The sequence below is a fragment of the Bos grunniens genome, chromosome 6, assembly GCF_055505025.1.
Source record: "Bos grunniens cultivar Pamir isolate PY7600 chromosome 6, Bosgru_T2T1.0, whole genome shotgun sequence".
NCBI classification, from domain to species: domain Eukaryota; kingdom Metazoa; phylum Chordata; class Mammalia; order Artiodactyla; family Bovidae; genus Bos; species Bos grunniens.
Window position 1 is genome coordinate 82,364,282 of NC_141170.1, and position 12,480 is coordinate 82,376,761.

The following is a 12,480-nucleotide window of genomic DNA, read 5'->3' on the forward strand; positions in this document are numbered from 1 at the left end:
TTGCATTTACATAACCTTCTTGAAGTGACAACATTTTGGAAATGGTGGGTAGAATAATGATTGCCAGGGGCTATGATGGAGGAGGGGAGGGGTGGTTGTAAACATGAGGAATCCTTGTGTTAGAAACGTTGAATATGGTGGTGGATGCATGAGCCTACGTAGGTGACAGAAATACTGCAAACACAGAAATAAGTACAAATAAAACTGGGGACAAAGAAGTGAGATTGGTAGTTTGTATTTTTGTCAGTATCCCTGTTATGATTTTTTTTTTCTATAGTTTTGCAAGATATCATCACTGGGGGAGACTGGATAAAGCCTGCAAGGGATCTCTGTATTATTTCTTACAGCTGCGTGTGAATTTACAATTATCTCCATAAAAAAATAGTTGGGTTCTATTTGGTACTAAATGTATATGTGGACTCTATGAACTTTTTTTATATCCGAGAAAATAAACTGTTAAAGCAACATTTACCTGTTACTCTAAATAACCCCCGACTTCCCTGTTGGACATCTATCTTGTAAAATGCCCCTCTGAATCTTTTGTTCCCATGAAATACACTTAATGAAGAGGAACATGGCAACCTATGAATTTATTAAAATAGGAAACAGGAGATATTTCTCAGGCTGTCAAACTCTATTGGGCAGTGCCAGACATTTTTTTCACTTAATTCTCACCACAACCCTGTGAATAGGTACTGTTCTTATCTGTTTCCCATAAGCAAGCAGAGGATTGAGTTTTAAAAAGTGGTCATATGATCTTCCTCTTTACCATCCTAGGGAATCAAGAGTTTTAGAAGCATTGCCCTTAGTAATTTTTAAAAATTGTGGCAAAATACACATAACATAAAATTTACCATCTTGGGCTTCCTTGGAGGCTCAGTGGTAAGGAATCTACTGAGTGGAAGAATCTACATGGCATGGAGCAGCTAAGCCCATGGGCCACACCTACTGAGCCTGTGCTTTAGAGCCCAGGAACCGCAACTACTGAGCCCATGCACTGTAAGTACTGAAGTCTATGCGTCTAGAGCCCATGCTCTGCAATAAGAGAGGCCACTGTAATGAGAAGCCCATGAAAGGCTATGAAGAGTAGCCCCTGTTCACTGCAAATAGAGAAGAGTTCTCGCAGCAACAAAGACCCAACACAGCCAAAAACACATAAAAAATCAAAAGAATTTATCATCCTAACCATTTTAAGTGTACAGTTTAATAGTGTTAGGTATATTCACACTGTTGTGTGACCAATTTCCAGACTGTTTTTCTTGTAGAAATAGAACTCTACACTCATTAAATGAAAACTCCTCATTTCTCTTCGTCTAGCCCCTGGCAGGCACCATTAGACTTTTGATTTGTATGAATTTGGCTAGTCTAGATACGTCACGTAAATGAAACCATAGACCATTTCTCTTTTTGTTACTGGCTTGTTTCACTAGGCATAATTCCAGGTTTCATCCATGTTGTAACATGTGTCAGAATTTCCGTTCTTAAAGAGTGATGAATATTCCAGTGCATACATATTCCAAATGTATATGCCACATTTGTTTTTCTGGTCATCGGTTGATGGACAGTTGGGTTGCTTCCACCTTATAGCCTTTGTGAATAATGGTGCTATGAATGTGGGTGTACAAATCTCTCTTTGGGACCCTGCTTTCAGTTTACTTGGTTATATACCTGGAAGTGAGATTGCCAGATCATGCCATTGCTCTCATTTGAAAGCCATTTAGATATCAGCCGTGTTCTTAGGGTATGTCTTTGGCTGCTTACTCCTTTTGTCTCTGAATTGGAGATGACAAGGTAGAAATTAACACAGGGTTGTGGTAATGGGTTTAAGTGCAGAGCAGGGTTTCTTCCTTTTAAACGGTAACTACCAAAGATGCAGGAGGTTAGTGAAAGACTTAATAGAACTTTATCATGTAAGATCATATATTTGATTTTAAAAAGTGTTTTGTGAAACATGTTATTTATTACAACTATTTTATTTAGTTGGGAATATTTCCAATCATTGTGAATGCCCTTCTTAAAAGGAAAATCTTTTCTGTTTTAGGTTAATACAAAAGCTGAACCAGCAGACAATATTACAAGTTTCCTGTGGCAACTGGCATTGCTTGGCTCTTGCAGCTGGTAATGTAACATTAAAATCTATGCTAGTGTTGGGTTAATTTGGGAACCATTTCTCTTCGTATTTTAATGTGATGTTATGTAACCAGATACATTTAACTAGTTAAGGTCTATGCATTCCTGTTGGACAGCGACAGTTCTGAGATAGCCCTTGTGTAGCTCATACTTTTCTCAGGGTGTGGATGATGAAAAAGATGGTTATCACTGCTGTTCCACCTCTCTCGGGGAAAATCAGCAGGAGGCAAGACTGTTCATCAGTGTACTTGAACAGAGGGTTGGTTTTTCTTAGCTACAACTCATATGGCTATTCCACCATGCTGCTGCTGCTGCTGCTGAGTCGCTTCAGTCGTGTCCGACTCTGTGCGACCCCATAGACAGCAGCCCACCAGGCTCCCCTGTCCCTGGGATTCTCCAGGCAAGAACACTGGAGTGGGTTGCCATTTCCTTTTCCAATGCATGAAAGTGAAAAGTGAAAGTGAAGTCGCTCAGTTGTGTCCGACTCTAGCAACCCCATGGACTGCAGCCCACCAGGCTCCTCCGTCCATGGGATTTGCCAGGCAAAAGTACTGGAGTGGGGTGCCATTGCCTTCTCCATATTCCACCATAAAGCACCCAAATAAATGAAGAAGGTGAAGTTAGGAAAACCTAAGCCAACATATGCTGCTATATTCTGTTAGGATAAATTTGTGGGGAAGTCAGTACTAACACATCCTGCTTGGTTCTCTGTGGTGTTGTCCAGGTCATAGCTGGACCCTGTGAAGTTCCGGTCTCTTGTAGTCCTGGTATGGTCAGAACTACTTCCCTTTGCTTAGTGGATCTAAGCCTGATAATTGGCCTATTCAACACTGAACTGATTTAAACATTTAGTTTTTCCTTTGCGTAAATATTAATAGCCTTTGAAGGGTGTTGATCTCTGTGTTGTCATGACAAGTGGGAGTTCTGATTGTGAGAGTCTCACACCATGCAGTGTGTCTGCTTCCTTGCTCTTGGGTATGTGTTGTGGTGGGGGGTGGGGTGGGCAACTAACAAATGAGCCCTACGGGAACTCCATTGTTCTAATAAGTTTATATTTGTGAATGAAACTTGTATCTTTCTGGTAATACCAGTTATCTTCTTCTGATTTCAGATGGCCAGTTCTTCACGTGGGGGAGAAACAGCCATGGGCAGTTGGGCCTGGGGAAGGAGTTCCCTTCCCAAGCCAGTCCACAGAGGGTGAGGTCCCTGGAGGGGATCCCGCTGGCGCAGGTGGTCGCAGGAGGGGCCCACAGCTTTGCCCTGTCACTCTCAGGAGCTGTATTTGGCTGGGGGATGAATAATGCAGGGCAGCTCGGGCTCAGTGATGAGAAAGGTGGGTGAAGTCTTCACGTGGCCCTCTTAACTTCATTTGTTTAGTATGTGCTTCCCGAGGAGCTTCTGTGTCCTCGCCCTGTGTCAGGCACTGAGGGTGCAGCAAGGACCAAAACAGATAATACCCTTGACTTAGTGGAGACTGCATGCTAATGGGCAGACACAGACAACAAACCAGTATGTGTACAGTGGAAACAGTGACAGATTTTGTTTTCTTGGGCTCCAAAATCACTGTGGATGGTGACTGCAGCCATGAAATTAAAAGACGCTTACTCCTAGGAAGGAAAGTTACGACCAAGCTAGACAGCATATTAAAAAGCAGAGACATTACTTTGCTGACAAAGGTCCATCTAGTCAAAGCTGTGGTTTTTCTAGTAGTCATGTATGGACGTGAGAGTTGGACCGTAAAGAAGGCTGAGCACTGAAGAATTAATGCTTTTGAACTGTGGTGTTGGAGAAGACTCTTGAGACTCCCTTTGACAGCAAAGAGATCAAACAGTCAATTGTAAAGGAAATCAACCCTGAATATTCATTGGAAGGACTGATGCTGAAGCTCCAATATTTTGGCCACCTGAGGCGAAGAACTGAGTCATTGGAAAAGACTCTGATGCTGGGAAAGATTGAAGGCAGGGGGAGAAGGGGGTGACAGAGGATGAGATGGTTAGATGGCATCACTGACTCAATGGACATGAGTTTGAGCAAGCTCCAGGAGCTGGTGAAGGACAGGGAACCTGGCATGCTGCAGTCCATGGGGTCTCAAGGAGTCAGACAGGACTGAGCATCTGAACAGCAACAAATGTATACAGTATGTCAGAGGCTTTGAGAGGAAAGTTTCCTATTTTATATAAGGTACCCAGGGAGGGCCTCTTGAATAAGGTGTTCAGCAGAGCCCTGTAGGAAGTCCAGTAGAAGAGGAGGTATTTAGAGGAGCTGGGTGAAAACTGTTCCAGTCAGAGGCAACAGGGTGTGCAGAGGCTCTGATGTGGGAGGAATCATGGTAGGCTTGGGGATGCGATGAGCAGGAAGAGGAGTACAAAGCTGGAGCTCTGAGAGGAAGGGAGGCCCTGCAGTGTAGGGCCTGGAAGGACAGGGTAAGGATTTTGGCTTCTCTCAGTGAAAAAGGAAGACACTGAGGGTGTTGAGAACAGTAATCTGACTTGACTTTGCCTAGAATCGGTCCACGGGGAAGCTAGAAGACCACTTTGGAGGCTGTGGGAATAAAGACGGATTTTGAATATATTCTGAAGGTGGGGCCAGTTGGTTTTCCTCATTGTTGGATGTACTTTGAAATAAAGAGAGGAAAAAGTGGAAGGGTAAAGCTGCATTTATGAAATGAGGAAAACTGTATGGGGAAGTAGGGAGGAAGGTGGGCAGAGTCGGGGATTGTGGGGAATTAGGCTTTAAATATGTTAAAAATGAGATGTCTATTAGACATCCAAGTGGAGGTTCAGGCAGCAAGCTGAAGAGGAGAATCAGGAATCGGGGGGCCCAAAATTGAGGCTAAAAGAACTGTGCATATTTCATCTCAAAGACAGATGATACTGACTTTTTGATATTTCTCTTTTTCTAGATCGAGAGTCTCCTTGCCATGTGAAGCTCCTGCGAACACAGAAAGTCGTCTATATCAGTTGTGGAGAAGAACATACAGCAGTTCTTACAAAAGTAAGGAACTTCAGTATTCTGGTTTGTTCTGTGGTACTTTTATAATAAGGATGAGTATCATTACTTGATTATTTTTGATAAGGTCTTTTATAGAGAGTAGGAATAGTGTATAAACATAAAAATAGTTCAATATATATAACCTTGAAATACATATAGAAATATTCTGTGTTCCTAAGCTGGAATCAACATTGCAGGTAGAGATACCAATAACCTCAGATATGCAGATGATACTACGCTTATGGCAGAAAGTGAAGAGTGAGTAAAGAGCCTCTTGATGAAGGTGAAAGAGGAGAGTGAAAAAACTGCCTTAAAACTCAGCATTAAAAAAATGAAGATCATGGCATCTGGTCCTATCACTTCATGGTAAATAGATGGGGATACAATGGAAACAGTGAGAAACTTTATTTTTTTGGGCTCCAAAATCACTGTGGATGATGACTACAGCCATGAAATTAAAAGATACTTGCTCCTTGAAAGAAAAGTGATGACAAACCTAGACAGCATATTAAAAAGCAGAGACATTACTTTGCCAACAAAGATCCATCTAGTCAAAGCTATGGTTTTTCCAGTAGTCATGTATGCATGTGAGAGTTGGACCGTAAATAAAGCTGGACACCGAAGAATTGATGCCTTCCAACTGTCGTGCTGAAGAAGACTCTTGAGAGACTCCCTTTGACAGCAGAGAGATCAAACCAGTCAATTGTAAAGGAAATCAATCCTGAATATTCATTGGAAGGACTGATGCTGAAGCTGAAGCTCCAATACTTTGACCACCTCATGGGAAGAGCCAAATCATCGGAAAAGATCCTGATGCTGGCAACGACTGAAGGCAGGGTGAGATGGTTGGATGGCATCACTGACTCAATGAACATGAGTTTGAGCAAACCCTGGAAAATGGTGAAGGATAGGGAAGCTTGGAGGGCAGCAGTCCATGGGGTCACAAAGAATTGGACGTGACTGAGCGACTGAATGACGAAAAAAGAAAGAGCAATGTAATTAATGTTTTAAAATTATTCAACCTATTTCTTTTGCTTCTAAGACAGTCACATCTGGAAAGAATGAAAAAGTATTTTTGTGTTGAACAAACTGTTATTTACTTTAATAAAATGCTTTAGTATTTGTAAGTACAGCTGCTAAAAAAAATCTTAGGAGTCTGTGGAGTATGTAATTTCTTACATATGAATGGTCATGTAAAGTTCATCTCATTTCACCTACCTTTTTCTTCTTTTTTTGTATTCCTGTTTATTAACATTGTTGTACTTTTAAACTACTTTTAAAATTTATATATAGATGACACACATTCCCTTGAGCAATACTGTCTTTGTTCCATAAAGATGTAGTCTTAAATTCTTTTTAAAAATTCTCTTTTCTATTTAGAGAACATTCCAAAGAAGTGATTTGTCTAAGAGTCAAGTGGGCATAGTGTTCTTGTACAGACTGTTGTGATATTAATGTTGTATACAGAAGTTAGAGGAGTGTATCCAAACTCAGAGACACAGTGCACTTATGTGGTGTTTGCTCCTTGTTAGAGTGGAGGTGTGTTTACCTTTGGTGCTGGTTCCTGTGGGCAACTTGGACATGATTCTATGAATGATGAGGTCAACCCAAGAAGAGTTCTGGAGCTGATGGGCAGTGAAGTCACTCAAATTGCTTGTGGCAGGTGAGTGCTCCTAAGAACTTCCTTAGATCTATTAAGACTCAGAAATGGATCTTGTCTTTGTAGTGATGTGGCTACTCCTAACCAGTGTTGTTTTAAGAAATCTGCATGCATACCTATGGTGAAAATTTGGAGAGAGTTCAATCTGAGCGGGGTGTGGCAAGGAAGGGTTTTAGAGAAGCAGAGCTACATGGGGCCAGTATAGTTCTTTGGGGATAAAGAATAGCATGACATGAGGGAGACATGTAGAAAGGAAAGTGAGAGAGCCTCAAAGAAATCTTGGAAATTTTGCTGATTTTCCCCACCTCTTTCTGTTCATCCCCAATGCAGTAGGCCCTTAAACTCTTTCCAGGTCTTATCACCATCCCAATGACCTAGGGTATCAGTGAAGGGCAGTATTATGAAGATCCAGGACTGCAAAAATAAGCACATGTAAACATGAGGGGGTAGGCTTCTGGGGTCTCCTGTAGGAATTGCTGTGCCCACGTATGGTTGTTAAAAGTCAGTGTGTGTATTCATTCATTATCAGTAGAAACAATGCTGTTGGGTTAATTCACATTGTTTTCCCCTAGACAACACACCCTAGCCTTTGTGCCTTCTTCTGGACTCATCTATGCATTTGGTTGTGGAGCCAGAGGTCAGTTAGGAACTGGACACACTTGTAACGTCAAGTGCCCTTCTCCTGTGAAAGGTTACTGGGCTGCCCACAGTGGCCAGCTTTCAGCCAGAGCTGGTAAGAGTGATGCTTATTGGAATTTAATGGTGTTTTAAGTGCTAAAAACACTTGTTATAGAACATGTATTATTTTATTTTTTAACCTTGAGGTCTTTTGGAGGGAATAAATACAAGATATTCTAAAAGTCAACAAATATTTGAGCACTTACTAACTACAGTTGAGATTCTAGAGAATAAAGCAAAAATTCTATTTTGGCCATAAGGATTTTGATTGTGGTGTATCCATTTTATTTACTATTGTTGCTGATAATGAAAGTTCATATTTATTGAAGGCTTAACCAAGTTCCATTACCATGCTAAGCACTGAAAACAACCTTAAAAACTAGAAGTTATTATCCCCATGTTGGAGAGGAGGAAACTGAATCTTATGGAGGTTAAGTAGCTTGCCCAAAATAATGTAGATTCTGGGAACAGAATTTAAACCCAGGCCTGCTTCTTTCTAAAACCTGTGTTCTTTTAAAAATTTTACAGTTTAAAAAAGTTGCACTCCATTTACAGCTATCACAAAATATTGGCTATATTCCCTGTGTTGTACAAAACATCCTTGTAGGCTATCTCACACTCAGTAGATTGTACCTAGCACCCCCCACAACTCTGTATTGCCCCTCCCCACACTGCCTGCCACTGGTAACCACTAGGTGGTTCTCTGTGAACTTTAAAGCCAGTGCTTTTAATGCTTGAATTCTTGTTACCTTCCGTTTATGATTGCTATTTTGGTCACAATATGACATGATTTTTTTTCATGCCATTTCTATTTCTTAAAGAATAGTTAAGTAACACAGTGTTCATTTCACTGGAAATCAAAATAAGGCAGTTGTTCAGTAAGAGTGACTTGAAGCAATAAATCCAGAAGCTTAAATGGAGATGGAGAGTCATTACAAAGAACTGTGATTTAATAACTGATTTCGGTTTTGAAGTGGCACTATAAAGTGGCACAGTTATGGCTTAATCAGAATTGTAACAGTAACAACCATAAGTACCCTTCTGGAGTATGAGAAACTTAAGTACAGAGCGGGCCTCCCTGATAACCCGGTTGGTAAAGAATCCACCTGCGATGCAGGAGACCCCGGTTCAGAGTCATTTCCTGTTTGTAAACCTGGCATATAGCACAGGGTCTGGCACAAACTTTTCACTCAATAAATATTCATGGAATGAATATATGAGCATCTAAGAATGTAGTGGAACTTGAAATGTAAAATAAACAAGATTTTGTTTTGATCATGTTCCCCAAAGTGGAAAAATGGCTAGGTGTCCTCTTATCTATCATTTATAAATTTCTTTTTCTCTAAGGCATTGTACTCATGTTAGGGAAGCATATATTTAAGAAATACACCAATTTTTAAAAACTCCAGTATGTAGGTTAATTTTAAACCACAAAGTTTTCAAAGTTTAATTACAGGATAAAACTTATAATGTAAGTAGGTGAATTTTAATTTGTTATATAAATGCTGGTTTTAGGAACCTTCGTGGTAATTTGGGAGCACAGTGTTCAGGAGAGAGGAAGTTTGAAGTGTGTCTTAAGGGATGGTTTGGAGTTAGCCAGGTAGAGGACAATGGAGGGGTAGGCTGTGGTGAGTACCATGGAACTGCGGGTACCAGGAGCACCTTTCCATCATGCTCTAGGGGGCGCCATTCCTGGAGAACACAGTGTGCTCTGGGTGTGGTAGAAGGGACAGGCATGGAGCTATGCTGCCAAGTCGCTTCAGTCGTGTCCGACTCTGTGCGACCCCATGGACTGCAGCCTACCAGGCTTCTCCATCCATGGGATTCTCCAGGCAAGAACACTGGAGTGGGTTGCCATTTCCTTCTCTAGTGCATGAAAGTGGAAAGTGAAAGTGAAGTCACTCAGTCGTGTTTGACTCTTAGCGACCCCATGGACTGCAGCCTACCAGGCTCCTCCATCCATGGGGTTTTCCAGGCAACACTACTGGAGTGGGGTGCCATTGCCTTCTCCCATGGAGCTATGAGGTGCTGCTATTAGAGGAGCCATTAGAATTGAGTGAGACGGTGGTGTGAGAGTGTGTTGTGGGCACAGTGAGATGGGAGGCAAAGCGGAAGCAGGACATGGAGGTCCATCCATCTGGTGAGCTTCATCTGGAAGTGGCTGCAGACCTCCACACTCAGATGCTGTAAGTGGTGTCTTAGCTGACGTTACGGTTTATAGTAGTGACTGTTTTAAACTTCAGTGTCATGACAGAGTTAGAATGAAAAAATAAAAACGAGGTCAGGACTAGCTGGCAGTTGGCAGGAGGAAGAGGGGGTTAGAGTGGAAGATACAGTTTTATATGTTTAGTTTTAACTGAGGTAGAAACAGTCCTGGGAAGAGAGCCAGGAGAGGAGGTTTTTTACTTCTCTGACATAATTAAATAGATAGGAAACCACTCGGAAACATATTTGGAATGTTAGAAAAGGGGATCAAGGAAAAAGTTTAATTGTTGAAAAACATGCTCTTGAAAATTTTTTGACAGATCGCTTTAAATATCATATTGTTAAGCAGATCTTCTCTGGAGGAGACCAGACTTTTGTACTTTGCTCCAAATATGAGGTAAAACTTTCTTTTGACTGTTATCTTGGGGGTGGAATAATGGTGAACCAATATTTATTTTAATAAATAATAATTACATGAGAGAAGCATTATTCTTTGTTTCTACCAATTTTATATTATTAAAATAAGCTGACAAAACTGAAGTAATCTCCATTTTATTTCCTTGAAGTGCCAATAATTTTCTTGGTATTTAATCACAGAGTTCTACTTTATAACTGAAAATTATTTATTTATATCTAGATGTGTCCCAAAAGAGATTTAAGGAGGCCTCAGAGAATTCATACTAACTTTGGGATTATTTGACTTTCTATTGTTTCCTTCCCTAAGTAGCAACAAATGCTAGGTATTTGAGAACTCACTGTGCTTGTTTGATGTGATTGAGTATATACTAAATATAAGAGATGCCATTCAGATATCCTTTATTATTTATCATCTGCTTATAAAACCACATGAAAATTTCCCTCAGGTTGTCTCCTGCATCCCTGTGGTGGGCGAATGACATTCTCTTAGGGTTGGAGGTGGAAGAGAACGTGGGCTAAGTGTCTGTGTTGTTGTTCAGTTGCTAAGTTATGTCCGACTCTGCGACCAAGTGGACCTCAGCACACCAGGCTCCCCTGTCCTTCAGTATCTCCCAAAGTTTGCTCAGACTCATGCCTGTTGAGTCGGTGATGCTATCTGTGACAGGGCTTTAATTCATTCCCCTCTTTCTGGATGAGAAAAATCATTCTGAAATGAGCACCACAGGTTTGTTTCCTGTCCTCTACACCCTGCTGCTCTTACGCTCCTCTCCTCTCCCCCTCCCTTCCCTTCAAGCCCTGACCCTTCTTTTATTCAGTCAGCGCTTGGGGAGGATTAGCCATATGTAGTGCATTGATCCGCATCCTCCCCTGGAGGAGCAGGGAAGGGCTGGTGGTGATGACAAAGGAATCAGAGTAGGTTGGGAAGAAAAATGAAGTTCTGTGGACACAAGGTGCCCTGTTAGTGCTGGAAACTCCCCATTACTCTGATACTGTGCCATCTCTCGACACATGATATCCTTGCCTTCTAGTCAGTATCATTCTCTGACTTTGATAGAAGAGGTTGTGGTGGAGTCTGAGGCTGCAGGTTGGATAGCTGATACTGACGTTAGATATTATCCAGGTCAGGATGCTGCAGAAGGTTCTGTTGAGTGCAGCCATCTGGACTGAGTTGGAGCTGTTGCTTCAGACCTATTTTAGGCCCAGCTTCAGTGCTTCACAGAGAAACCTTGAGAAAAGCTGAAACTATTCTTCGTTTCTTTAACATGCCAATGAAGCAAAATATGAAAAGCCCTGAATCTTTGTAGGATAGTTACTTTGTGTCCACAAATAGTACAGTCTGAAGTATTCCTTTCTCTAAGAAAGTGGTTTGATTAACCAACTTTAATTTTCCTGTGAAATTCAGCATAAAACTTAGTTTCATTCCTTTTATAAATATGGTATCTGATATATGTAGTTGAATTTTAAATTGAACTGTAATTAACATTGTTGGAACCGGAAAACAAAACATTGATGAGAAGGAAGTGAAAGTAGCATATTGTTGTAGAAACAGGGCAGGTTAAAGTTTAAACAACTGAAAGAGTGGTATGCATTAAATATGTAAGATAAAGAAAAAAGCAACTGAAAATAGAATATGACTTAGAAACGTATTGCTCTTTCTTATAAACACTGAAACCTGTACACTTTTATTTAAGCTATTAAGCCTAGGTATTTGTTTAGGTACAGAGATTGGTCAAAAAATGTGTTTACTCTGTTACCATGACATGAAGAATCTCTTAATGACCCAAGAAAAAGCATCTGTGTAGTGACATACTCCATTTTTATAAGACACTCTTAAGATTTACTTCAGTTCAGTTCAGTCCTCAGTCGTGTCCGACACTTTGTGACCCCATGGACTGTGGCATACCAGGCTTCCCTGTCCATCACCAACTCCCAGAGCCTACTCGAACTCATGTCCATTGAGTCAGTGATGCCATCCAACCATCTCATCCTCTGTTGTCCCCTTCTCCTCCCGCCTTCAATCTTTCCCAGCATAGGAGTCTTTTCCAATGAGTTGTTTCTTTCCATCAGGTGGCCAAAGTATTGGAGTTTCAGCTTCAGCATCAGTCCTTCCAATGAATATTCAGGACTGATTTCCTTTAGGATTGACTGTTTTGATCTCCTTGCAGTCCAAGGAACTCTCAAGAGTCTTCTCCAACACCACTGTTGAAAAGCATCAATTCTTCGGCGTTCAGCTTTCTTCACAGTCCAACTCTCACATCCATACATGACTATTGGAAAAACCATAGCTCTGACTAGACGGACCTTAGTTGGCAAAGTAATGTCTCTGCTTTTTAATAAGCTATCTAGGTTGGTCATAGCTTTTCTTCCAAGGAGCAAGCGTCTTTTAATTGCATGGCTGC

At 41.1% G+C, this 12,480-nt stretch overlaps 1 protein-coding gene across 14 annotated transcripts in view; it reads left to right on the forward strand.

The window, feature by feature from the left end:
- HERC3 (HECT and RLD domain containing E3 ubiquitin protein ligase 3) overlaps positions 1 to 12,480 on the forward strand; it is a 198,476-nt gene that overhangs the window by 106,984 nt on the left and 79,012 nt on the right. For 13 of the 14 annotated variants that reach the window (XR_015165648.1, XR_015165650.1, XR_015165647.1 and 10 more), the window contains exons 5-10: positions 2,042 to 2,118; positions 3,242 to 3,463; positions 5,033 to 5,124; positions 6,654 to 6,784; positions 7,354 to 7,514; positions 9,985 to 10,061. Coding sequence is in view for 8 of the 14 variants with exons in the window: in XM_086406461.1 (XP_086262587.1) it covers positions 2,042 to 2,118; positions 3,242 to 3,463; positions 5,033 to 5,124; positions 6,654 to 6,784; positions 7,354 to 7,514; positions 9,985 to 10,061 (760 nt within the window). In the remaining 6 variants the exon portion in view is untranslated. Of the gene's footprint in view, positions 1 to 2,041; positions 2,119 to 3,241; positions 3,464 to 5,032; positions 5,125 to 6,653; positions 6,785 to 7,353; positions 7,515 to 9,984; positions 10,062 to 12,480 lie in introns of those variants that run through there. The other variant, XM_086406467.1, reaches the window with a different exon arrangement.